The following is a 27,884-nucleotide window of genomic DNA, read 5'->3' as shown; positions in this document are numbered from 1 at the left end:
CAGCTGTTGAAGATCAGGTCTGTGGTTGGAGCTCAGGATTTGCAGCTCCTGAAAGGCAGATTCAGTGCTTTCCATGCTCTCCTTCCCTTCTTCCTATAAATGCAATAGTCCCCTTTCTTAGTCAGCTCTAGAGGGGATGGAATAGTGAATGTAATAGACAGTTTCAAAAGCCTAGGTCCTTGGGGGCTGGAGAGATAGCACAGTGGTAGGGCACTTGCCTTGTATGCGGCCGATCCTGGACGAACCCAAGTTTGATTTCCAGCATCCCATGTTGTCCCCTAAGCCTGCAGGGAGTGATTTCTGAGTGCAGAGCCAGGAGTAATCCCTGAGCACCATTGGGTATGGCCCAAAAACCAAAACCAAAAAAACCCAAAACCCTTGGTCCCATGGAGTGTCCGGAAGAAACTGTTGTTTGCCTTACATGGGCTGAGTGTGCCCTGTTCCCAAACCAGGTCTTTCTCCAGGTAGGGAAGAAGAAGAGAAAGCAGAGGGGGGAAGGTACATCATCTGGGTAGACGGTGGGGCAGCTGGAGGATGCGACTTAGTAAGTGTTCAGCTTTCCTACTGGGACCTTCCTGACACATCAGAGCTAGTAGTACCAGAGGTGCCCTGATTGGAAATGATCCTGTGAAGACTTTCCTGCTACCTGATCTGGAGACCATCTTTAGCCTCACTTGTAGCCTCAAATGTCAAACTGGATTACTTGAAAGTCTGAATACAAACATTTCACCTTATTTGTAGATTACAAAACACTATGTTTATGTTCGCTTTGTTTTGCTTTGGGGGAACAAGCAGAGATGCTCAGTGGCCGTGTCTGGTGATGCTGGGGGGACCATATAGGATGCCAGGGATTGAACCTAGGTTGACAAGCAGCCCTACCTGCTGTACTGTCGTGCTGGGCGCTGAACAACATATATTTGGCACCAATTTTTATCATAAGACAGATTTACTGGCACTTTGGACTGACTGAATTCCACAACAAAGTTCTAACCATCCAGCTGGGATTCCAATGGACTGAACAGATTCCAATGAACCTCAGACTATTGATACGTTAGAAATCATAACAAGCTGCTACAAGTTTCTGTCTAGCAAGGTTGATTTCTCAATCCTCTGTAAAGCAGGTATGTAACGTACCTGCATTTCATGGAGCATGCTGGAGCAGAGTGGTGAAGGAGCTTGTTTACTACCACGAGGTCATGGCTCAAGGAAACCAAGGGCTGGCTGCCCTAAACCACAAGGTCAGGATTTGTGCTGGCCACTACAGCAGAGGATGGGCCCACTCTGTGAGGTTTGGTCTCATGCAATGTGCGACAAACACCTTGTCCCAAGGGGTTCAGCGAAGTGAGAGAGCCTGCTTCACTCTTGGCCATTCTGCCGAGCTCAGAGATTTATGCCGACTTAGCATTCTGAACTCGCCCAAACTGACTCACTGCACCACACACCCACTTGATCGTTCCCTGGAATGAGCTGATTCACTCTCAAGCTTCGTGTCATTCTCTCTCTCTCTCTCTCTCTCTCTCTCTCTCTCTCTCTCTCTCTCTCTCTCTCTCTCTCTCTCTCTCTCTCTCTCTCTCTCTCTCTCTCTCTCTCTCTCCCTCCCTCCCTCCCTCCTTACCCCCTCTTCCTTTCCTTCCCTCCTTCCTGCTTTTTCTTTTCTTCATTTTCAGTGCTGGGGATCAAATCTAGGCCTTCAGAAATGCAAGCTTACTGCTCTACTGCTAAGCTATATCCCTGGCCCATTTTCAGTATATTTTTTAATTATAGCATTCCATGTTACCAGATTTATCTCTCAACATTATTTTTAAAATGTAAAAAAGCCAACAAATGCATATTCATCTTTATGTTCACAGATTTTAATGGGTATTTGTTTTTAGGAAAGGTCACACTCATTTGCTCATTGCAGAATTGAGGGAATTAAAGAAAAGGCACCACCTGACCAGGCCAAGAAGACTTAATTCCTCTCATACAGTGAGTCACAGAATGAACATTCGGCTGAACTCGTGAACACAGTGGGCAGTAGAGGAAGTACATCTCTGAGGGAATGACTTCACCTAAAAATCAACTTTTAGATGGGAAAGAAGTAGGACAATGATGTAGCACAACACAATGTAAGCAATCAGCTCCAAAGGAGGTGAAAGAAACACAGTAAAACATGACAAGAGTCTACAGCCAGACATCCCGAACGCGCCTGATCTCGTCTAATCTTGGAAGCTAAGTAGGGTCGGGCCTGGTTAGCACCTGGATGGGAGACCGCCTGGGAATATCGGGTGCTGTAGGCTTAGGAAAAAAAAAACATGACAAGAAAGTGAGATGACATTTTCAGGAACATAAAGAAATTTTTTTTGGGGGGGGCCACACCCGTTGACACTCACTGGTTACTCCTGGCTATGGCTTGGGAGACCATATGGGACACTGGGGATAGAACCCAGGCCCATCCTGGGTCAACTGTGTGCAAGGCAAATGCCCTACCACTGTGCTATCCACTCCGGCCCCAACATACAGAAGTTTTTCTTTTCCCTTACCAAGGCTCCACTATAACCATTTTTGAACATGAGGCTATTCTTTATCAATATTCCAGTCCACTCCTTTCTTTGGGCAGGGTGTGCTCAGGACTTACTCCTGGCTCTGTGCTTAGGGATCACTCCTGACCAGGCTCAGGGGACCATATGGGATATCAGGATTGGACCTGGGTTGGCTGCATGCAAGGCAAGTGCCCTACCTGCTGTACTCTCACTATTTAATTATTTTGGTTTTTGGGCCACATCCAGTGGCACTCAGGGGTTACTCCTGGCTTTGCGCTCAGAAATCCCACCTGGCAGGCCTAGGGGATCATATGGGATGCCGGGATTTGAACCACTGTCTGTCCTGAATCGGCTGCATGCAAGGTAAACACCCTACTGCTGTGCTATCTCTCCGGCCTCTCTCATTATTTACTTTTGCTATTTTCTGGGAGTATATGAAAATAAGAGACATATGGGGCCAAAGTGAAAGAACAAGGGTTAAGATAGTTACTGTATATCCCACCACCCCGTTTGATCCTTAGCACCAAAAGATCGATGAAACACTACCAGGGGTCACTCCTGAACACAGCCAGGATTTGCACTGCTGGGTATGACCTCTTGAACCCCCTAAAAATAACCAACAAGACAATCTTTTGCTCACAAGTGATCTGAAAATTAGCAGTTAGAGTAGGGAAGTGCCATTTCCCAGAGCCAAGTTGAGCTGATGGAACAACTGAAGCTCAGAGGCCAGTCAGCCAGAGCCCACAGAGTTATGTGAAAAAACAAACCAATATATAAAAATATATATATATATATATATATATATATATATATGTATATACTCTAATTTATGGATGTTTAGCTTAAGTTCCAAGTTCATCACTTTTGCACCTCTTTTGTTTTGGGATCATACCTGGCTCTGCTCAGGGCTTACTCGTGGCTCTGTGTTCAGGAACCATTACTAGCAGGACCAGATGGAGTGCCAGGGATCGAACAGAGACTAGCTGAATACAAAGCAAGTGTCTTACCAGCTGAACTATTTCTCCAGCTCAGTGGTCCTCAAACTATACATATTGTATTTGTATCTGTTTTGTTTCTTCATTGCAAAATAAGACATATTCAGTGTGCATAAGAATTCGTTCATAAGTTTTGTTTTTACTAGAGTCAGACCCTCCAATGGTCTGAGGGACAGTGAACTGGCCCCTGTTTAAAAAATTTGAGGACCCCTGGCTCGTTCAGCTCATTTGCTCCTTTCTTAACCATACAGTGTCACTTTGTGAAAGCACTGGTTTTCATATAGAAGCCATGAAGTGTTTTTAAAATGTTGCTTTATGTAATTTAATTCCTTGTTCACAGACAAAGGCTGTAATAATGGGAAGCTGGTAATTTTATAAAGCATATCTTGACAAGAGTATGTTTAACTTTTTTTAATGTACTAAAAATAAAAATGTAATTAACATCATCTTTAAAAAAGTTTAATTATTTATTTTTTGTGTGTTGGGAAAGGAACCCAGGGATGGAATATATGTGAGGCATTTGGCCTACCACCGAGATATATATAGCCCTGACCCCACAATATCATCTCAATCCGAAATTAATCTTTTTAAGTTTTAGGGCTAACCCTTGCTGTGCTCAGGGCCTACCCCTGGCACTTTGGACTCCAGGGATCATTCATGGTGGTGGTGGGGTCAAATGACATACTGGAAATTGAACCTAGGTCAACCATATGAAGGCAAGTGCCCTATCTGCTGTACTATTGATCCGATACCAATCTTATTTTATAGGCAAGTGAAAAAAAATCCCCCAATTTTTTCTTTAAAAAACCCAATCAACCATTTTAAAAAAAAATAACTAGTTTTTTTTTTTTTTTTTGATGATGTAGAGAAAACTAGTTTATCCCCAGATATATTACAAAATAAAACCATGGCCCAAAATCTCACTGTTTAGAAATGTACAAAAGTAGAAAGGATAGGGCCGGAGTGATAGCACAGAGGTAGGGGGTTTGTTTTGCACGCAGATGACCATGGATGGACCTGGGTTTGATCCCCGGCATTACATATGGTCCCTCAAGACAGGAGCAATGATTTCTGAGTACAAAGCCAGGAGTGACCCCTGAGTGTCACTGGGTGTGGCCCCCAAAACAAAAAACAGCAACAACAAAAAAGTAGAAAGCTCTCAAAGGAGCTTTTCCCTTCAGCTTTTTAATTGGGGGGAAGAGGGACGCACATCCAGTGGTGATCATGGGCTACTCCCAGTGGTGTTCAGAGGATCAGTAGTGCTAGGACTATCTCACTTTCCCACAAAGCAGCATGTACTCCCGCCCAGCCCTTTAAGCTACATCTCTGAGGCCCACATTCTCTCCTGGTCCCCAAACATGAGCTAAAAATGTGTAGAATTCCTCTGAAACACTAACTTGGGGCATCAGTGATTGTACAGCAGGTAGGGCACTTGCCTTGCACCATAGCCAACCCAGGTTTGAACCAAGAATCCCATAAGGTCCCCCCAAAGCCTATCAGAAGTGATTCCTGAGTGCAGAGCCAGGTGTAACCCCCCCCCAAATACCCCAAAATAACTTGGTTGGTCCCTGCCCAAACTGGAAAACTGATCTTTAGCTTTCTAAGTTGTATTTAAAGCAGGTCTAGGGGCTGGAGATATAGCACAGCTAGAGTGTTTACCTTGCATGGGGCTGACCCAGGACGAACACAGGTTTGATTCCAGGAATACCATATAGTCCCCTGAGCCTGACAGGAGCAATTTCTGAGTGCAGAGCCAGGAGTAACCTCTGAATGCCACCAAAGGGGGGAAAAAAAAAAAAAAACCGAACAAAAAGCCAGGTATATTATTTGTGTTTTCTTTTCTTTCTCTTTTTCCTTGCTGTGTTGAGGATCAAACTAAAGACTTCACAAATAAAAGTCAAGCAATCTACCTTGGCCCATAAACATGATTTTATTTTGTTTTGTCCTGTTTTGGGACCACACCAGTAGTACTCAGTGATTACTTCTGGCAATGCTTCAGGTCCAGATGGGATGTCAGGGATTGAACCTGGGCCATCTGTGTGCTAAGCAAACAACCTACCCACTGCAGTATCATTCTGCAAACATATCTGAAAATTTGTATTTGGGTTAAAAGGAAAATTTCCCAAGTTGATTATCTTTCAGTTCTTAGTCACATTCAGTGCTTCAACGATATATATTCACACACACACACACACACACACATATATGTATATAAACACTGATATTTTTAATTGTGATATAATTTTCTGCTTTATTAGAGCAGTAATAGTGACAACTAGAATGAAAAATTAAGAACCAGCATGGAGACAATAAAGGGGTAATTTGATATTTATATATGATATAGATAGGGAAGAAAATTGGCGGAAAACTATGTTCAAAGTCAGGTGTAATTCCTGCCTCTGATTGTTAGCTGAACACTTCACCCGGATCTTCTCTCTGATTGTTCTCTGTTTCAAAGTTAAGTGGTTTAGAATGTGAGGGCAACATCTGCCACCCCATCTGCTTGCCAAGGTTGGTTCAGCTGGTCTGGCTTTTGAGGCGGGAGTCTCCTTCCTCCCTCACTGCTCCATGCAAGACCCTCCGAAAGCTGTGTGCTTACTTGGTCAGAGGATAGCCTTCCCTGAAGAGGTACACACCGTTCTTTTGTTGAGGGTCTATGTTCCTGCCAGAACCTCCAAATAAGCTCTCAATGGTACTGTGGTTGAATTTTTTGTGTGCTATATGAAGGCAAGCAGACATCTCACCCTCTGTCCTCTCTCTCAAACCTGGGTCAACCCCTTGCCCCCTTTGGCTTTTGGGCCCACCTAGTGTTGTCTAGGGCTTACTCCAGGCTCTGTGCTCAGGGGAACATAGGTGGTTCTGGGGATGGAATTCGGGCTGGCTATGTGCAAGGCAAGTGCCTTCCCCAATGTTGTCACTCCATCCCCTCAACCTCATCTTTTGATTTCTCTTCAATAATCTGTGTCTTCACTAAGACATTCTGCATGTAACGGAATGGTTGGGAAGATTGTCAAACCCCACGAAAATGATTCTTTTCCTTTCTGACAGCCACATGCAGAAACTCTGCCGCACACCACCATTAGATGAAGCAGACCAAGAGCATTTCAAGTGAAAAGTTGCTGTTAAGAACACGTGTACTTAGTCACTTCATCTAGTTTTCAGTCTAGACCACCGACAGTGATAAGGAGCACAAAGAAATGGTTGGCTTTTCTGTCTTCTTCCGATCCTAAGAGTGCCATGTTAAGTTGACACAGATTTCTATGGTTGCTTCCACCGACAAAATCAAATCATTTGCTAATTTAATTTTGAAAAAGCAAATAAAATGTTAGAAGCAAAAAATATTTAATATTCTTTATTATTTACAAAATACAAAGTGAATATGAGGGATCAAGTGACAAATTCAAAAGGGAGGAGACATTAAAAAACAAGGAGTCCAACTACAAAAACAGCTCATTGTCAAAATTATTAAAGACCACACTGCTGTGTACAAATGCCAGAAATCTGGAAATACCCCTTTATAGAAGAGTAGAGGAAAATGTATTGATAGTGTATCTAAATGTATCTACATAAAACTATTGCTTAGATAGGTATGTTATTCCAAAAATTCAACCATTTGTCTTAGAAATTGAAGAGATTTGCTTGTCTTTCTCGCTGGGGAGAGCAGTCACAGGTCCGAATAGCTTCCCCACCTTCCATAAAGCTTTGTTCAGATGACCTTGGAATGTGGTATCAAACACCCTGTTCATTTGTGCTGCAAGTTCCTTCAGAACAAATACTGTGGACTCATCACGGGCATTCAGAATCCGCACAAAGAATTTATTCCACAGGTCACCATCTTTTAGCCTAAAAATATACAAAATCATTTCCATCGAGTTAAGGTATGCCAAAGTTAGACTTATTTCTACACTTAACTTAGTGGCACATTTGTACATCAAGACGATTTAAAGTAATAATGCCCTGACCTCTAAGATTAGAGATCACTCAAGTAAAACCTTTGAAAGCCCAGAGTGAAGAAAGAAATATAAAAAAGGGAAAGAAGTAAAAGCGAAAGATTTATGTCATCTGAAGAGAAACAGAGATTGGTGCACATCACAAAGAATGAGAACAATCAGTGCTGGCAGGGATGTGGAGAGAAAGGAACTCTTATCCACTGCTGATGGGAATGCCGTCTAGTCCAACCTCTATGGAAAGTGATATGGAGATTCCTCCAAAATCTGGAAATTGAGCTCCCATTCGACCCAGCTATTCCACTCCTATGGATATACCCTAAGAACACAAGAACACAATACAAAAACCCCTTCCTCACACCTATATTTATTGCAGCACTATTCATAATAGCCAGGTTCTGGAAACAACCAAGATGCCCTTCAACAGACGAATGGCTAAAGAAAATGTGGTACATATACACAATGGAATATATGCAGCCGTCAGGAGAGATGAAGTCATGAAATTTTCCTATACATGGATGTACATGGATTCTATTATGTTGAGTGAAGTAAGTCAGAGGGAGAGGGAGAGAGAGAGAGAGAGAGAGAGAGAGAGAGAGAGAGAGAGAGAGAGAGAGAGAGAGAGAGAGACGCAGAATAGTCTTACTCATCTATGGGTTTTAAGAAAAATAAGTCATTTTTGCAACAATCCTCAGAGACAATGAGAGGAGGGCTGGAACTTCCAGCTCACTCCATGAAGCTCACCACAAAGAGTGGTGAGTGCAGCTATAGAAATAACTACACAGAGAACTACCACAATCAAGTGAATGAATGAGGGAACTGGAAAGCCTGTCTGGAGTACAGGTGGGGGTGGGGTGGGATGGAGGGAGATTGGAGACATTGGTGGTGGGAACGTTGCACTGGTGAAGGGGGGTGTTCTTTACATGACTGAAACCTAATCACAATCATTTATGTAATCAAGATGTTTAAATAAAGAAAAAAAAGAAAATTAGATACAGAAACAGGTGGAAAAAAAAAAGGAAAAGAAGAACTATCATATTTGGAAAAGTCAATACAAAAGCACGCAAAGTAAAGTGTCATCTAAATTGACTAGAGATGCTAGAACTTACGTGGATGCACCTGTTTCTGTTGTTGGTTTTAGATCCACCTATGACTATAACCAACAGGAGAGCCCGGAAATTAACTGAAGGGCTTAGTTTAATGCTTAAAATTATCTTATGCCTAATTTTATTTTATTTATTTATTTTTTTGGTTTTTGGATCACACCCAGCAGTGCTCAAGGGTTATTCTCGGCTCTATTCTCTGCTCAGATATTGCCCGTCAGGCTCAGGGCACCATATGGGATGCCGGGAATCGAATCAGGTCCCTCCCGGGTCAGCCGCATGCAAGGCAAATGCTCTACCGCTGTGTTATTTCTCCAGCCCCTAATTTTGTTTTCTATTCATTGTTTTTGGTTCATACCCATCAGTATTCAGGCCTCACTTCTGACTCTGTGCAGATTTGGGGGAACTATATGCAGTGTTGGGGATCAAACTAGAGTCTGCATGTCCAAGGCAAATGCTTAAACCTCCCATGATTTAACTGTTGGGAGGGAGGAGCAGAAAATTACATTTTCACATTGATGGACTGGAGAGTACAGTGAGCAAGGTACTTACCTTGCACACAGTTGACTTGAGTTCAATCTTCAATACCCATTATAATCCCAGAACCCACCAGGAGTGATTCCTGAGTGCAGAGCCAGGAGTAAGCCCTCAGCACAGCTGTGTGTGGCCCCAAAACAAGACAAAAAATCTTTGACAATGACTGCTTTAAAAACATACCAATAAGGGTCCAGATAGCTAGTACAGCAGGTAGGACACTTATCTTGCACACGATTCACACAGGTTTGATTCTCGGTACCTAATATGGTCCCCTGAGCCTGCCAGGAGTGATTCCAGAGAACAGAGCCAGGAGAAAGCCCAAAAACATCAGAGATAACCCCAAAACAAAACAAATAATAACAACAACAAAAAATACCCATAGCAGGGGCCGGAGAGATAACATAGCAGTGGGGCATTTGCCTTGTATGCTGCTGACCTGGGATAGACCTGGGTTCTATCCCTGGCGTCCCATGTGGTCCCCCAAGCCTGCCAGGAATGATTTCGGAGCACAGAGCCAGGAGTAACCCTTGAGTGCCACCGGGTGTGACGTGCCTCCCCCTCCAATTCTGCTTGATCTGAAATCCTGGATCCCATCAAGCCTGCTCCTATCTTAGCTTCTACCTTAACTTTACATATTTAAAATTTGTCAGGATAAGCTTATTATCTCATATTGATATGGATTTTTATTGGAGGGGGGCAACCTGGAAGTCTCAGGGGTTATTACTGGCTCTGTGCTTGGAAATTACTCCTGGCAGGCAAAGGGGACCATAAGGGAAGCTGGGATTCAAATCACCATCCAGCCTGGATTGGCTGTGTGCAAGTCAAACACCCTACTGCTGTGCTATCTCTTTGGCCCGCAGAATGTTTTTCTAAGCAAACATTTATTTCTTTTATTGGAGGTCACACCTGGCAATGTTCAGGGCTACTCCTGGCTATGTGCTCAGGGATCACTTCTAATAAAGCCGGGGAACCATACAGTGCTCGGGGATTGAACCCAGGTTGACGACATGTAAGGCAAGCATCGTACCTAGTGCACTCTCTCTCCAGCCCTGAAAGCATTTTACTTCTTCACTAAAAGTCAGTTCTCTTTGGTTCCACCTATTCATTAAATAAATGGCACAAGGGGGCCAGAGAGGTGGCGCTAGAGGTGAGGTGTTTGCCTTGCAAGTGCTAGCCAAGGAAGGTCCACGGTTCAATACCCCGGCTTCCCATATGGTACCCCTAAGCCAGGGGCGATTTCTGAGCGCTTAGCCAGGAGTAACCCCTGAGCATCAAACGGGTGTGGCCCCCCCCCAAAAACCCAAAAAACAAACAAATAAATGGCACAAATTATTGTATAATTTAGAAATTTAACTCTTTAAATGCTCAATCACTTTTTAATAACAATAGTTATTAAAAATGACCATCAGACTAATACCAGTTCATTAGGAAATTATTCTCAAAGTGTTTCTATGAACACTTTTATTGATTTTTTAGTTTTGAGTTACACTCGGCAGTACCTGGGGGACCATATGGGATGCCTGAGATTGAATCTGGGTTGGCTGCTGGAAAGGCAAGTACCACTGTACTATCTCTCTCTGGATGCCATCCTCTATTAATGTTTCTAAAAAAAGAGATGCTTTCGTACACATTTGGTCTATAGGATACAATCTAGATTCAAAAATATAACTTGAGAATCTGAGTAGTTTCTTATTTTTAATCAGCAATGTATTTGTCCTGCACTAGGCATACTCTGACAAAAACGGGTTGAAGTTAATGGAATCATGACATTTTCAGAGAAACTAAGCCTGTCAAAGCAGAGAAGACACCCAATAAAGAGAAAATAATATGGCTAGACAAAACCCCTGAAATCACCAATACTTACTCAGAGATATTTTGGCTAAGTTTCCAGAGAGACCCATCCCAGATGACCTCTAGGTGTTCCTTGAACAACAGTAAATGTGCTAAATCTGCTATACCAAACAGATCTACCTGAAATCACAAAAAACACCATCAGCTAAATAATTCTCCATTACTATACTAGCAGTTTATTTGCACAGGAAATTGAAATGGCTAGCTAATGCTTCTTTTTTTGGGGGGAGGGGGTCCACACCCAGCAGTGATCAGGGAACCACATGGGGTGCTGAGGACAGAAGCCAGGTCAGCTGAATGCAAGAAAGGGTTCTCCCTGCTCTGGTCCCAAGCAAGTTTATCTTTTGACATACTTGTTGGTAAGCTGTTCCTTATTCTTACAGGAAAGGGAGACATCCTTTAAGTAGCACCAACTAAGAATCAGCCTTAAGAACAACGACAAAATTATTTTCTATTGTCAAATCTGAATTTGCAGACTCGCTAAATTTGTATGAACTCCAGCTGTGATCTAAATGTGGTCTACACGACTAAGTTGGGTTCAGCAGTAAATACCAGATGTCCAACACTGAGTCAGAAGGAATTTTTGCACAGAATGCCACTGTACAGAACACTTCCTCTGTTTCTTGTGTTCTTTCTACACCAATGTTTCACTTAATACTCACAATTGTGACCCATACAAGCAGATTGCTATTCTGAATTTTTGGAGAGCACAGAAAATGACTCCTCAAAGGCTACATGGTGAAGTGACAGAGATGGCCCTGACATCAAGGACTGAGTTAGCCAGGAGCCTGCACGTGTGTCTGTCTGCTTCAGTGCTGTGACCGAAGAATGGCACATTTTGCTCAACGTGGTGATGTCGGAAAATGAGAGACGCTTTGAGTGAATTCAAGCTTCCACCACTAATTTAGGCGAGGCAGGGGTTAAGCGGCCCTGCTTGCTCAGGCGTGTCTCACACTTACCTGGTAGGGAGAAGAACAGTTAGCCAGGATCTTTTGTCCTTCCAGGATCTGCACAGTCCGAAAGCCACTCAGGGTGCAGATGTCTGGCTGTGTTCTAAGGTCGACGCTGTAGGAGAAGTCCACTATTTTCACAGCTTCATTGCGCTTATTTAAATCATAGGGGTCATGGATTCTGCGCCCAGATTGGAGAGAAAGAGAACAAAAGTAGGCCATGAAAGAAGCTGCAGGTATTTTAGCTGTGCTGATGGCTCCCTCTGGTGGTTGACTACGAGGAGTGGCCGCTTCATCTAAGGGGGATTGGCAATGCAGTTTATTCCCGCCAAATGAAGTTGCCTCAGGAAATTAAGCAGATTTATGAGTGTCAGTCATACACAAAATACCGACAGTGTTTTGTCATGTTAGACACCTCAGGCACTGACAAATGGTCCACCTGTTTACAGATGCTTCCCAACGTAAACTTACAGGATGGACAAATACATTATTAATCAAATTAATGCACTTTCCTTTTGATTTGGGGGCCATATATGGCAGTACTCAGGGCATCATGTGGGGTTCTAGGGGTTTATCCCAGGTTGGCTATGTACAAGGAAAGTGTCTTACCCATTGTACTATCTCTTTGGCCCCTGATCTTTTTTGTTCTTATTACCCTAAGCTTTTTACTATTACCCTTACTTTTTTACTGAAAGAATACAGCAAACAATACATATAATAATGACGTGTTAATCAACTATGTCAATTTTCTGATCTACTTCATTTTATTCCTTTTTATTTTGGGGAGAGGGCACACCTCGCAATGCTTAGTTGTTATTCCCGGCGGTGGACCAAATGGGAAGCTGGGGATAGAAAGTGGGCTGAGTGAAAAGCAAGCAACCTTCCCACTGTACTATCCATCTGGCCCCTCTTTTCAACCTTAACAACTCAGTTTTGGGTGCAAAAACTTAACACATGCTCTCCAGCTAAGAAATAAAAGCTATCAGTATCCATAACTCCTGTGTTGTTCAAGGGTCAAGATACACCAGTCCTCACATATCCATATTGCATAAAGAACTGGTAGTAAAAAGCAGGCCTCTCTGCCTTGTACTCTATATTCAATACATGTAATGAAGAGCCAAGATTTAAACTTTGATAAAAACAGTGAGGAAGGCAATTATGTTTTACAAGTAGCATAGGATTATTATTTGAGATTAGGCTTTCAAAATGCTCACATTCCTTCACCCCAGAATTTAATTGAAACAATACATGGTCTATTTTCTTAGGTACAGTTGTCATCTGTATTATAATCCCTGATTAGATTAAAGCACATTGTCCTTTATCTGCTACTCCAACCCCAACCCGCCCCACCCTGTGTTGTAGGTAGATCAGTAGGTGTTACTGTGCACACAAGACCTGTCCAATCTACCTGTTCATTTTGGAGGCTCGTAGCAGAGTAACTTGACTTCAAGGACTCCATGTGCTTGGTCTCAAGAGTTATTCCAACTTTTAAAAAATTATAAATTCTTTTTATTTCTTTGCTTTTGGGCCACACCAGCGGGGCTCTGGGGTTACTCCTGGCTCTGCAATTAGTCCTGGCAAGCTCGGGGGACCATATGGGATGCAAGGGATTGAAATCTAAGCCAGGGGGCCGAAGAGATAGCACGCAGGTAAGGCATTTGCCTTGCAATCAGAAGGTCAGTGGTTTGAATCCCGGCATCCCATATGGTCCCTCGAGCCTGCCAGAAGCAATTTCTGAGCATAGAGCCAGGAATAACCCCTGAGCGCAGCTGTGTGTGACCCAAAAACCAAAAAAAAAAAAAAAAAAGAAAGAAAAGAAATCTAAGCCAGTTATGTGCCTGGCAAATGCCTACAGTCTCCAAAAACAAATTCTTTATTGATCTCCGCAATAGTTACAAAGTTCTATATGATTGAGCTTTAGTCATACAATGTCCAACACGTTTCACCAGTGCACATTTCCGTCACCAATAACCCTGTTTTCCTCCCCCACCCCGCCTGCTTCTATGGCAGACATTTTCATGTCTAGCTCTTCCTTTTAGACACTGTGGTTTCCAATACTGCTACTGAAGGGGTTATCATTCATATTACTTTATCTCCTTTCAGCCTCCACTTCTTGTCCCTTCTCTGCCCTAACTGCAACCCCACTATTTGTGGCACGCTTCCTACCATGAACTGGTCCTACTGGCCTTTTTTAGTCTCTCTTGTTTTGGGGTATGATTACCATAATATCCCCCACTACTTTAATATTCCACAAGTGAGTACAATCATTCTGCCTGTTCTCCTTGACTCATTTTGCTCAGCATAATACTCTTCATATTCGTTCAGAAGCAACTTTTCTGACCTCATTTTTCCTAACAACTGCATAATATTCCATGTAGATGTACCAATGTTTCTTTTCTTTTTGGTTTTGGGCCATATCCAGCAGGGTTACTCCTGGCTTTGCACTCAAGACCACTCCTGGTTGGTGCTTGGGAGACCATATGGGATGCCAGGGATTGAACCTGGATTCAGTTGCATGCAAGGCAAATAGCCTACCCACTGTACTATTGCTTTGGCCCCAACATTCCTTTATTTTGGAACTCATTTCTCCAACAAGAAATATTAGAAATTGCCTTAAATGATTTTAAAAGGCTTCTTAATTTTAACAGGTTTTTTTTTTCGGGTCACAACCCGTTTGATGCTCAGGGGTTACTCCTGGCTAAGCGCTCAGAGATTGTCCCTGGCTTGGGGGGACCATATGGGATGCCGGGGGATCAAACCGCGGTCCTTCCTTGGCTAGCGCTTGCAAGACAGACACCTTACCTCTAGCGCCACCTCACTGGCCCCCAAAAAGGCTTCTTAATTTATTGGAAATCTTTTGTTTGTTTGTTTTCTTTTGTTTTGGGGCCACACTGTTAACGCTCAGGGGTTACTCCTAGCTATGCGCTCAGAAATTGCTCCTGGCTTGGGGGACCATATGGGACACTGGGGGATCAAACTGCAGCTCATCCTAGGCTAGCATTTGCAAGGAACCTCTAGCGCCACTGCTCTGGCCCCCGAAATTTATTTATTTCATTTTCTAAATCATAAAGGTGAAGGCAATATTTCTTTAAGCCATGTTCTTTCCTAGAGTCCTCAGGTGACTTAAGAAGAAATTATCTGAGGGGCTGGAGCGATAGCTCAGCAGTAGGGCGTTTGCCTTAAACATGGCCAACAGACGGATCCTGGTTCAATTTCCGGTATCACATATGGTCCCCCGAGCCTGCCAGGAGGAACTTCTGAGCACAGAGCTAGGAGTAACCGCTGAGCACTGTGTGACTTCCTCCCCATAAAAAAGAAGAAATATCTGAATATATATCAGTATATTGACTTTTTTTTTGCTTTTGGGACACACCCGGTGATGCTTAGGGTTTACTCCTGGCTATGTATTCAGAAATTGCTCCTGGCTTGGGGGAACCATATGGGACATCGGGAATTGAACCCAGGTCCATCCTGGGTCAGCCGTGTGCAAGGCAAACAACCTAACCACTGTGCTATCACTCTGGCCCCAGTTCATTGACCAGCTTAAAAGGGTCAGACAAAGTCTTTGGCTGCACTTTTCAAAATCTAGAACTATCCTAGAATTTTCCATGTGCAAGAGAAATAAAAATCAACCCTTTACCAGGAATTTCCACATAGAGGAATTTTTGGTGGCCACAATGGTGGGAAATATGCTATGTAATTTAACTTAACTGAATGGGGAGGAGTCATCAGCAGGTTGATGATCCTGAAAGGCTTAAACAAATCCACATGAAGTCTCAACCAAAATACCTACAGTGGCCTGGATAAAGAAACGTTACTAAGGGCCTGGTGTGATAGGACAGCAGGTAGGGCGCTTGTCCTGCATATGGCTGCCTTGTCTTCGATTCCTGGCACCCCAGATGGTCTCCCAAGCCTATCACCAGGAGTGCTGCTTGAACAGAGAGGCAGGAGTCATCCCTGAGTTCCACTGGGGGTGGCCTCAAGACAAAACAAAAGAAACCTTGCTGAGTTATGCCTGGAAAAACTTTTAGGGAAGAAGGTGGAACCCTCCCCGCCTCTAAGTGTTTGGTTATACCTGAAGAAACACATCAAAAATGTGACCCTAAAATCCAGTGTTGGAACAAAGCATTTCTTTTTTTTTTTTTTTTTGGTTTTTGGGCCACACCGGGCGGTGCTCAGGGGTTACTCCTGGCTGTCTGCTCAGAAATAGCTCCTGGTAGGCACGGGGGACCATATGGGACACCGGGATTCAAACCAACCACCTTTGGTCCTGGATTGGCTGCTTGCAAGGCAAACACCGCTGTGCTATCTCTCCGGGCCCGAACAAAGCATTTCTTAATGTGGCTCTATGAAAGCACCAGGGACCTGAATGACACTAAAAGGATGTGCTGTTTTCTTGTCCTTTTCAAGAAAGAGATAAATCACAGAATGTCTGTGCTTGGTTGATGCTTCAATTTTTTTCCCCCGCTTGGTTCTTAGAATTTGGGCTTCATTATTTCCTACTTTTGATTTATTCCTTGAATATGATGGCTCCACTGGATTTAATTTGAACACTTAAGTCCCATTTCGTGGCACAATCTGGACACAATCTTGTTCTACCTACTTCTTTAGGAAATTACTCCAAGCTAGTCTGACTTAAGTTTCAGTATGAGAAACCAAGTAATGTTTAGGGTTTTTATTAACATCTTTGCTGGATCTGTCCTGGCTCAACTCAAAGAAAGGGTCAGCAATCTGACTGGCGTCTATATTTTCCAATTCAAGTATCTTAACAGGATATATATATATAATAGGTGAATTTTTTTGCGCGTCTAAATTACAATCAATATATTATTTTTTTCTTTGAATACTTTAGAAAATGCATTATAGATTTCTTCACTTATTTCTAAGTTTTTTGGGCCAAACCCAGTGGTTCTCAGGGCTAGTCCTGGTGGTGCCTGGAGACCACATGTAGTACCAGGGATACCACAATAGGATGCAAGCAAGGCAAGTGCCTTAATCTCTGCACTCTCTCTCCAGCCTGCTCTTTTTATTCTTTTAAACTACTGTCAATAACTCTTATTTTTTATTTTTATTATTATTTGGGGGGGGGGGGGAGAGTTTGGGCCACACCCGGCAGCATTCAGGGATCACTCCTGGCTTTGTGATCAGAAATCACTCCTGGTAGACTTGGGGGACATATGGGGTGCCAGAAATCAAACTTACATCCATCCTTGGTCGGCTGCATGCAAGGCAAATGCCCTACTGCTGTGCTATCTCTCTGGCCCTCATCAATAACTTTTAGCTAGTACATATTTTCTTAATATGCTGTGTTTATCACTGTAGTATTTATCAACTATCAAAAGAAAATGACATTTTATATATATTCTAAGAGAAAGCCAAAAATTTCAAAAGATGGCAAGAATCCACCCACCTGTTTCTAAGAACCAGACTTCGTGGACTCAGATCCCCATGGACTATTTCTGCTGTGTGTAGTTCCTCTACTATCGTCAAAAGATTATAAGTAATGAACACTACTATTTCATGAGTAAGAAATTCACGGTGCTGAAGAAGATCCTGGAAATAGAAAACAAAACTCACTAATCCTTATCTTTGACTTTGAGGTGACCGGTATTTCATATGCTCCTATCTTGTTTAGGAGCCTTCCTTATTCTCTACTGGATTGTGGGCTTCTTTGTAGGTTAATACTTTAACCTTGTTTCAGCACTGCTCTTCTACAAAACTGTAAAAACATTACAGAATAATGGATAACAAGCATTTAGTAAACCAGAAGAAGCCCCCAACACACACAAGCATCAATAATGAGCTTAGAATATGGCTCTATACATGGTAGCTTTAATACACTAACATTCCCATCATTTCAGAAAATATATATTATTCTTAGATGTGTGGTAAAACCGCTTTAAGAATATTTCAAATGAGGGCCAGAAGGATAGTGCACTGGGCAGGGTGCTTGTCTTATAGAGCCAACATGGTTTCAATTTCTGGCATACCATATGGTCCCTTGGACATTATGGCCCCAAAGCCCAACCCATACCCCCCACCCCCGGAAATTTGAAGTATGATATTGTGCTTGAGCTCTAAAAATCATCCAATGGGGGAAGTAGCACAGAAAGACAAGAGAGGGGCTGGAGCAACAACACAAGTTGCCTTGCAAGCAGCTGACCCGGGTTTAATTCCTAGCATCCAATATGGTTCCCTGAGCCAGCCAGGAATGATTTCAGAGTGCAGAGTCAGGAGTAACCAACCCCTGAGCACTGCTAGGTATGGAAGAAATCAGATAAAGAAAAGAAAGAGAGAGAGAAAGAGAAAGAAAAGAGAGAAAGAGAAAGATAAGAGATACAAAAAAGAGACCTGTAGCTCTCCAGTTTCCATTCCTTATAGAAGAAACTGGGATGTAACCACTCACATGAAAAAGGTAGATGAGACGGTATTTCTAGAGTCCACAGAACAATGAGGACAAAGGGCAAACCGGCGCCAAGATCAGAAAGAAGGCAAACGGATAGAGCCCTGGCTCACTGGCACACTCTGAGCACACACTGCTGGGGGAACAGTGCCAGAGTAACTGCTGGACTCTACCTGACAAATGATTGGGGGTGTGGAGACAGGGGTGAGAACTGAGTGTGAAATTAGGAGGGGAAAGAGGGAGAAAGGCACCCTTCCCTTAAGTTCACTCCATGTGCAGGACAGGATCTCTTCCTTTTTTTTTTTTTTTAATTATCTTCTTCTTTGTTTTTTTGAAAAGAGGAAGAAAAGAGGAGGAGAAAAGGAGGAGAAAGAGGAGGAAGAAAAAGAGGAGGAGGAGAGGGAGATGCAGGAGGAGGAGAAGGAGGAAAGGAAGGAAAGAGGAGAAAGAAAAAGGAGAGGGAGATGAAGAAGAGAGGAAGGAAGGGAGGAGAAAGAGGAGAAAGAAAAAGGAGAGGGAGATGGAGGAGAAGAGAAAGAGGAGAGGAAGGAAAGGAGGAGAAAAAGAAGAAAAAGAGGAGGAGAGGGAGATGCAGGAGGAGAAGAGGAGGAGGAAAGGAAGGAAAGAAAGAGGAGAAAGAGGAGGAAGAAAAAGGAGAGGAAGGGCCCGGAGATATAGCACAGTGGCGTTTGCCTTGCAAGCAGCCGATCCAGGACCAAAGGTGGTTGGTTCGAATCCCGGTGTCCCATATGGTCCCCCGTGCCTGCCAGGAGCTATTTCTGAGCAGACAGCCAGGAGTAACCCCTGAGCCCCGCCGGGTGTGGCCCAAAAACCAAAAAAAAAAAAAAAAAAAAGAAAAAAAAAGAAAAAGGAGAGGAAGATGGAACAGAGAAAAAGGAAGGAAAGGAGGAGAAACAGGAGGAAGAAAAAGGAGGAGAGGGAGATGGAGGAGGAGAAGAGGAGGAAGAAAAGAAGGAAAGGAGGAGAAAGAGGAGAAGGAGAGGAAGGCAGGTCCTGCAAGCAGAGGACAGGGTCTCTTAAGCAAGCATCAGAGAACCATCTCCCTTAGCAGGAGGACTTATTTTGGAATGTGCTGCACCAACTCTGTTCTTGTGCTGGTTTTGCTTGGGGTAGGGACAAACCCAGCTACGCTCTGCACTCAGGATTCGCTCCCAGCTGGCTCAGGGGATCGACCTGAGTCAGCTGCAAGACCGGCAAGCTCCAGCCCCACTCACTCACTGGACTATGGCTCCAGTCCACAGCAACTCTGTTCTGTCAAGGTCTACCACCGGGGAAACAGCAGTTGCTTCTGGGGTTTTATCACTGCTGATCCAATCTGGAGAACTGAAATCACCTACAATTGGTCTAGTCCTCCTGTCACAAGGCAAATAGGAACACAACCGAGAAATACTCGAGACATTCACAGTCCTTAGGAGCAGAGTTTCTGTGAGTCATCGGACCACAAGGGTCCTCTCTCCCCCGTACACCCTGCTCAGGCACATTACCACAGCTACTCTAATCAGCATCCCATATCGAGCTATTAAGAAAAATACTACAAGGCATCAAGGCATACTAAAAGACAAAAAACACAATCTGAAGAGACAGAGCATGTATCAGAACCAACCAAAACAAGGAGCTGCAACAATCAGACTAGGTTAAACAGTTAATTATAAATTAGGTGATAAGATCATCATATAATTCTGTTTTTGTTATGTTTATTTTATTTTGTTTTATTTTGGGCCTACCAGTGATGCTCAGGGGTTACTCCTGGCTATGCGCTCAGAAATCGCTCCTGGCTTGGGGGACCATATGGGACAACAGGGAATCAAACTGTGGTCCATCCTGGGTCAGCCACGTGCAAGGTAAATGCCCTACAGCTGTGCCATCACTCAGGACCCTGTTTTTGTTATGTTTAATAGCCGATATATCACTTAAAAACAACAGGGGCCGGAGAAACAGCATGGAGGTAGGGTGTTTGCCTTGCATACAGAAGGACGATGGTTCAAATCCCAGCATTCCATATGGTCCCCCGAGCCTGCCAGGAGCGACTTCTGAGCGTAGAGCCAGGAGTAACCCCTGAGCTCTGGGTGTGACCCAAAAACCAATAATTAAAAGCAACAACAACAACAACAAAACAACTCCAGCGATAGCATAGCAGGTAGGGTGTTTGCCTTGCACACGGTCAATCTGGATTCAATCCTCGGTAGCCCACATGGTCCCGTGAACCTGCCAGAAATAATTTCTGAGTGCTGCTAGATGTGTCCCCCAATATAAAAATAAAAAAAAAAAACAACAACAAAACAAAACAAAACAAACTAAAAGCATTGGTCTCTAATACAGCTAGGATGAACAGCATTGTGTCATCAGGAGAATTCCCTGGAATTCTGAGCACTATTGGAGAGGTCCAAAAAAGAATTAAATTCTAATACATTATAATAAAAATGTAAGTGCCAGAGAGATAGAAGAGGGCAGGGAACTTGTCCTGCAAGGGGCCAACCAGGGTTTGATTCCTACCATCCTCTATGGTCCCCTATTCAATTGTCCAATTATCCAGGCGTTGTCAGGAGTATTTCCTGAGTACAAAGAAAAGAGTAGCCCCTGAGCACTACCAGGTTTAGGGGGAAAACAAAAATAAGACAACAGAGTCTTGGTGAGAAAATACTTGGGAAAAGAAATGATCAATTCCTTAATTTCAACTTAATTATTCTATTTCTGGAAGAGTAATAGAAATTTTGTACTAAATTCCTTTGTTGAATAAATCACAAATTTCTCTACTTAAAGACTTTAACGTGTTTAGATTCTTGCAAACCTGTAGCGTGAGGCAGTTTATATACTGGTACCAAATAATGCAGCCATCTTGATACTGATAACAGTTGCAGAAATGTTCAGATTCCTCATTTAAACGTTCCTTTAACTTGAGGCTGATATAAAAATCCCATGGGATGGGCTGAGACAATACCTGTAACAAATTACATTTAAGAAATGGAGCAATCAGAATCTATAGCTGTGACAGGTTGATTGAAAACGTCCTCTCTAGTCCTTCTAATGCCTGACAGAAAGAGTGTCTATACTTGAAGACACAACAGCAACAAGGAGCTGAAAAGAACAATGAGTCAACAACCCACCTAGCCAATTCAAGGGAAGCTGAGAGCAAGCAAGTTTATACTACAAAATGGTTTCTCAAGAGTATGAAACTGGCAGTACTGATAACGATAGGAGGGTAAAGGGAAAACTCTGAAAAGGGGAAGGTTGCGTCCAGCCTCCCAATGGCCTCCTCCAAAAAACAGACTGTTCATTGTAAAGGAGTATAAAAGAGAAGAACTATGGAGATTGTGGACAAGAGTGTTAATACCAGAGTGGAAAAGAAGAAAATAAAAAGCTTACACTTCAATGTTAACATGTAGTACTGCCCTCGTTCCCCCTTCTACTCTCCAGACTCATTTCCTCATTCAGTTTTCAGAAACCTAGCAACCTGCTTTGAAGATCCAGGCAGGAAATTAAAAAAGTTTTCTCTGAGAGATTGGATCAGTGGGGTTGGGGGGAGAAGGTATTTCCAATAAAAAGGCCAATTTCCAATAAAAAGGTTTGGCCAAGCGCCCAAACCAAATCAAAACAACTCACTACTGGGGCCAGGAAGACAGTGCCAGGATTAGGGTTGGAGCTGTCATAGCCCCTGCCCTCCCCTCCCCTCCCAGCATCACTGAATGTGGCCCTGGAGGACTCCAGCAATGAATTCACGAGGCCTAGAGCATAGCACTAGCCTGAATAGCTATTGCTGGGATTGTTCCCAGAACCCCTTGCAGACCACATGAAAGGACATTCTGCCCCCACCAAGCTTACAAAAAGACAAACAATAAAGTTGGCAAAACATTCCAAAAAGAGAAATGATAGAGACAGAATATAAGAGAAAAGGGGCCCGAAGAGATAGCACAGTGGCGTTTGCCTTATAAGCAGCCAAGATCCAGGACCAAAGGTGGTTGGTTCGAATCCCGGTGTGCCATATGGTCCCCCGTGCCTGCCAGGAGCTATATCTGAGCAGACAGCCAGGAGTATCCCCTGAGCACTGCCGGGTGTGACCCAAAAACAAAAACAAAAACAAAAAAACAAACAAACCAAAAAAAAAAAAAGAACATAAGAGAAAAAAGGTACTTGTTTGGGGGTTGTTTTGGGGTCACACCCAGCAGCACTTAGGGATTACTCTTGGCTGTGCTCAGAAATTGCTCTGGCAGGCTTGGAGGACCATATGGGATGCTGGGGATTGAACCTAGGTCTGTCCTGGGTCAGCTGTGTGCAAGGCAAAAACCCTACCATTGTGGCTATCACTCTGACTCTCAGCAAAAAGGTAAACTTTTCAAAGGATCTACCCTACCTGGAAGACTTCATGTCCTAATGAAAAAACTTCAAAAATGTGAGAAACAGAGAAGACAAAAACAATTGTTTTCCCTGAAGAAAATATCTCAGAACAGAAGAAGTTTCTAGGCTGAAATGTTTACTGATTTTATATTAAAAGATTAGGAGAGGGGCTGGGCGGTGGCGCTAAAGGTAAGGTGCCTGCCTTGCCTGCGCTAGCCTTGGACGGACAGCGGTTCGATCCCCCGGTGTCCCATATGGTCCCCCAAGCCAGGAGCAACTTCTGAGCACATAGCCAGGAGTAACCCCTGAGCGTTACCGGGTGTGACCCAAAAACCAAAAAAAAAAAAAAAAAAAAAGATTAGGAGAATTTTACCAAACCAAGAAGTTGTGAAATTTCAGACAAATGGGGACAAACATAAGATTAAAAAGGTAAAAATAGTCTCACATAAAGAATAGCAAGACTTCAAAAGCAAGATTAGAAGTCAAAAGAAAATAATGTTCAGCTTCAAAATTAAAAGGAAAGAGGTCCTGAACTGAGGATGTGAACACTAAGCAAAATTATCAAATAAAGATGTGGAATAAGAAATGTTGATCTGGGGCTGGAGGGAAGGCGTTTGCCTTTCATGCAGAAGGTCATCGGTTCGAATCCCGGCGTCCCATAGGGTCCCCTGTGCCTACCAGGAGCAATTTCTGAGCATGTAGCCAGGAGTAACCCCTGAGCGAAACCCGAGTGACCCAAAACCACAAAAAAAAAAAAAAAAAGAAATGTTTATCTACATGGTTTCCAAAAATGTAGTCTATACATCTTCTCTTAGGAAGCTAATGAAATATGAGGAACGTGGGCTCATTAACACTGTATAATCCTAAATTGTATCAAACCACCACCACCTAAGTCACAGGGCATCACCCCCTCAAAATGAGATCCAGGAAACTGGACAGGCAAAAGAGTCACTGTCAAACCCTAGGATGACAGTTCGTTGGAAATTCCAAGGTGCCTGCACATACGTGTGAAACTTAGATGATACTATGTCCAGATTGCAGAAGCTAGACTTTTCTAGATTTCCTCTAAACATTAAGACTGATAATAAAGACCCTGGAAATACGAGAGGTTTTACTGTAACACCTCACAAGGATATTCAATGCTGGCCTATGATGGTGAGGATTCTTGAGGCATCCCTGACTTTCCCTGGAAGGAAGTTTGCAGAGGATTAGAAAGCCCTAAGTACATCACAGGACCACAGCTACGGAACCAATCACGTATAGGAATATACGCTAATTAAAATGACAAAAGAATCAGTCTCACCTTTATTATAGTTAATTCCTCGGAGTTTCTAGGTGACACCCAAAATAATTTGTGATCCCCATATATCAGATATTCTTGTTTAATGGCATAGTCATCATTACCTGTTGAAAGGTTAAATTCCAGATAAAACTCACATAAATACATGTAGTCCCCAAGCTTTATCAACCTCCTATTTTAGGGCTTATAGGCACTTTATCTTTGCCCATTAGTAGCATTTAAAATACTTTTCAAAATCATCTGTTAAAAACTGAAAGAATTCCTATTGTAACTCAGATATGAACTCATCAATATGTCAACTTCCAGTTATTGTTTCTTATAGGCTTCTAAAAAATAGAGTGCTCAAGCACTCATCAAAAGTACAAATAATCGGGGCCGGAGTGATAGAACAGCAGTAAGGCCTTTGCCTTGCACGCAACCAACACGGATGGATGGCAGTTCGAATCCTGGCATCCCATATGGTCCCCCGAACCTGCCAGGGGTGATTTCTGAGCACAGAGCCAGGAGTAACCTGAGTGCCGCCACTGCCAGATGTGATCAAACCTCCCCCCAACAAAGTACAAATAATCACTTACCTAATTCAATTTCCCCCTCTATTTCCAACTTAGGCATTGGTCTGTCTTCTACAAAAAACTCTGCTGAGGCACACCAACCTGGAAGTGATTTTAGAAGTTGTCTTCGATACTGTGAACACCAAGGTGATTGAATGGGGCTGTCTAGAGCGGGGAAAGTGGGAAAAAAAATCACTCAAAATTCCAAAATGGGTATTATAACAAACAGAGCGGCAAGAGGCAGAAAACGTAAAATGCACAATTAACAGGGTTAATTTGACAATAATGATATATCTCGTCTTTATGACATTAGGTTTAGTAAGTCCTGTTGGTTTAGAAACTTCACATTTTGTGGCAATTCTTCCTTTGCAGGTAGGCATACCTGTGAGGCCCGGAGAACTGATGCTCCAAGAGACTGAACCTGAGCTCCTGTATATACTGCATTCACTCCAGTCCTTTGAGCTCTGTCCCTGGCCCAAATAACTGTCAAACCCCTGCCCTTTTTTTGCACGCTAGGAAATAAATCCAGAGTCTTACATGTGTCCGAGACAAGCAACTTGACTGCCGAGCCATACTGCTGCCCTATAGCAACTTTTCTAGAGAAGAAAATATATTTCAGTGATCTAGAAGTGATATAAGCACTTCGGTGGAGGATCTTGGACACTCTGGGTGGTGAAGGTGCAGTAACTATCTATCTACATTAAAACCATAAATGTGAACACTACTGCAACTGTAGTTACCTAAACTATGATAAAAAGGGAGAAGGAAAACCCTATGTTCCAATTTGCTATGTGATCACTGGGCAAGGATGCATATTTCTAAGTGACAGATCAAGGCTTCCTACTTTTCTACTAGAGACCCAATTTGGACCAAGAACCTTTTATGAGACCCCAAGTATAAAAAGACGATATAAATCGAACATTTATTGGCAATAAGCCATATGCTTATCTAAAAACAAATTTCTTGCAATCTCTCCATTAAGCCAGTTTAAGAAGTAAGAGTGCAGGGGCCAGAGCCATGACACAAGCGGTACAGCATCTGCCTTGCCTGCACTAGCCTAGGACGAACCGCAGTTTGAGCCCCCAGAGTGCCATATGGTCCCCCAAGCCTGGAGTGATTTCTGAGCACATAGCCAGGAGTAACCCCTTAGCATTACCGGGTGTAGCGCAACCCCCCCCCTCCCCCCAAAAAAGTTCGAGTGCCTAAGAGTTTACCTGAATTATCACTGGTAAGCTCCAGTTTCTCAAGAATTTGGAGACACTTGGAGGAGGTACTTGCACCTGAGGTGGAAGAGCCAGAGAACCCGGAGGAGTGTGTGGCTTCTCGGCTGTCTTCGATGATCGGGCTGAAAGAAACACAAACGTCACTCCTCGTAGGGAGAAACTTCATTTGATCTTCGACTCTCTGTAAAATCCATGATCAGGATCTACATAACTGTACCCTGATTAACAAGCAATTCCCAGCACTAAACTCTTGAACTTAATTTACAGTAAATGCTACACATCCATTCTAAACTATATGGAAATTTAAAAAAAGACACTTTCCTTTTTTTATTTTAAACTTATTATTTTATTTATTTATTGTTTATTTAGGCGACACCCCAGGTGGTCTGGGATTACTCCTGGCTTTATATTCCGAAATTACTCCTGGTGGGCTCCAGGACATTATGAGATGCTGGGGATCGAACCTGGGTCAGCCATGTGCAAGACAAATGCCCGACCCATTGTTCTACTGCCCTGGCTCCAACACTGACTTTCTCTTTATTCCTTGTCTTTGAATATTCCTTTTTAATCCTTCATTAAGAAAAGATCAGCCAGGGATGGAACAAAGCAGCAGTGCACAAAGCTCTAGATTTGGTCTGCAGTAGCCTGCGGAAGAAAATATCAAGAAAAAAATATGTAAAATCACTTAGCATGAACACATGCTGGGGAATGTGATTAAAAGTTAGAGAAAAAATGGGACTAGAGAGCTAGCACAGCGGTGGGGTGTTTGCTTTACATGTGACCAACCCGGGATCCCATAAGGTCCCCCAGCCTGCCAAGGACAATTACTGAGTGCAGAGCCAGGAGCGACCCCTGAGCGCTGCTGGGTGTGGCCCGAAAACCAATCAATAAATTAAAAAAAAATTTTAAATAAAGTTGGGGGCCAGAGAGGTAGCACAGTGGTAGGGCGTTTGCCTTGCACGCAGTCAACCTAAGACCAATGGTGGTTCGAATCCCGGCATCCCACATGGTCCCCGTGCCTGCCAAAGATGACCTCTAAGCACCGCCGGGTGTGACCCCCCAAAAAATAAAATTAAAAAGTTAGAGAAAAATGTTGAAAGGGGAGTATATGCGGTGCTCCTTGGGTCCATGAACTTGGCTCCCTCATGCACAGGTTGCCCACATCTCCCCTCTTGAGATGTGGACTTTCCTACTCATGCTGGGTAGGGGCTCTCTGGGGTTCTCTGCCTTTGGAGAAGCCTTGCTTTCTTGAGTGTCAGTCTTTCCCTTTCTTCTTCAGTATCTCTGAATAAACCCTGTTTTACTTATAAAAAAATTTTTTTTTGGTTTGGGGCACACTCAGTGGCGCTCAGGTGTTACTCCTGACTCTGCGCTTATAAATCACTCCTGGCAGGCACAGGGGACCATACGGGATGCCGGGATTCGAACCACCGTTGGTCCTAGGTTGACTGCGTGTAAGGCAAATGCCCTACCACTGTGCCATCTCTCTGGCCCTACTTATAAATAAAACTTTGAAAGGGAAATTTGTTTTTCCTTTGGCGCTGGGTATTAAACTCAGGGCCTCTCACATGTAAAACACGAAAAAAGTGAATTTTTTAAAACTTTTTTGGCTTTGGGGCCATACCTGGCAGTGCTCAGGGTTGACTCCTGGCTCTGCACTCAGAGATCAGTTCTGGCAGGGATTAGTCCTGGTTTTGTGCTCAGGAATCACCCCTGGCAGGATCAAGGCACCATATGGGTACCAGGGATTAAACTCAGGTCAAGTGCTTGCAAGGCAAGTGCCTATCCACTGCATTATCTTTTCTACTCCTAAAAAAGGCAATCAAAAAAAAAATCACAATTTGCCAAATTAAAACTAATTCCTGACGTCCCACAGCTGCAGCCATGTAACAACCCAACTTCACAGCTTCACCACTGATCTTGGAGGAGATGCAAACCGAGCTGCTAAAACTCATGGGTACAGGGGCCGGAGTGGTGCTCAAGCAGTACGGTGTTTGCCTTGCACACGATGATCTAGGACAGACCGCGGTTCGGTCCCCTGGCGTCCAAATTGGTCCCCCAAGCCAGGAGCCATTTCTGAGCGCACAGCCAGGAGTCACCCCTGAGCGTAACTGGGTGTGGCCCCCAAACAAAAAACAAACAAAATGAC

General features: G+C 43.4%; 1 protein-coding gene, 1 non-coding gene and 1 pseudogene across 2 annotated transcripts in view; 1 reads left to right on the top strand and 2 right to left on the bottom strand.

Annotated features, from left to right (window-relative positions):
- The first annotated feature begins 2,161 nt into the window (after positions 1 to 2,161).
- Positions 2,162 to 2,279, top strand: LOC126025073 (uncharacterized; annotated as a pseudogene).
- Positions 2,280 to 7,122: 4,843 nt separating this feature from the next.
- The window catches only part of BUB1B (BUB1 mitotic checkpoint serine/threonine kinase B), a 61,778-nt gene continuing 41,016 nt past the window's right edge, over positions 7,123 to 27,884 (bottom strand). The window contains exons 16-23 of the mRNA XM_049785006.1: positions 25,727 to 25,857; positions 24,537 to 24,677; positions 23,965 to 24,065; positions 21,118 to 21,267; positions 17,316 to 17,458; positions 11,915 to 12,086; positions 10,969 to 11,075; positions 7,123 to 7,360 (exon numbers count right to left, since the gene is read on the bottom strand). Coding sequence (XP_049640963.1) covers positions 7,123 to 7,360; positions 10,969 to 11,075; positions 11,915 to 12,086; positions 17,316 to 17,458; positions 21,118 to 21,267; positions 23,965 to 24,065; positions 24,537 to 24,677; positions 25,727 to 25,857 — 1,183 coding nt within the window. The remainder of the gene's footprint in view (positions 7,361 to 10,968; positions 11,076 to 11,914; positions 12,087 to 17,315; positions 17,459 to 21,117; positions 21,268 to 23,964; positions 24,066 to 24,536; positions 24,678 to 25,726; positions 25,858 to 27,884) is intronic.
- LOC126025428 (small Cajal body-specific RNA 15) lies at positions 13,260 to 13,379 on the bottom strand. The gene has a single exon (XR_007501433.1). It is a non-coding gene; the product is annotated as a small Cajal body-specific RNA 15 (non-coding RNA).

Source organism: Suncus etruscus, chromosome 12 (genome assembly GCF_024139225.1).
Source record: "Suncus etruscus isolate mSunEtr1 chromosome 12, mSunEtr1.pri.cur, whole genome shotgun sequence".
Classification (NCBI taxonomy): Eukaryota; Metazoa; Chordata; class Mammalia; order Eulipotyphla; family Soricidae; genus Suncus; species Suncus etruscus.
This window is presented reverse-complemented; position numbering and strand designations above follow the sequence as displayed.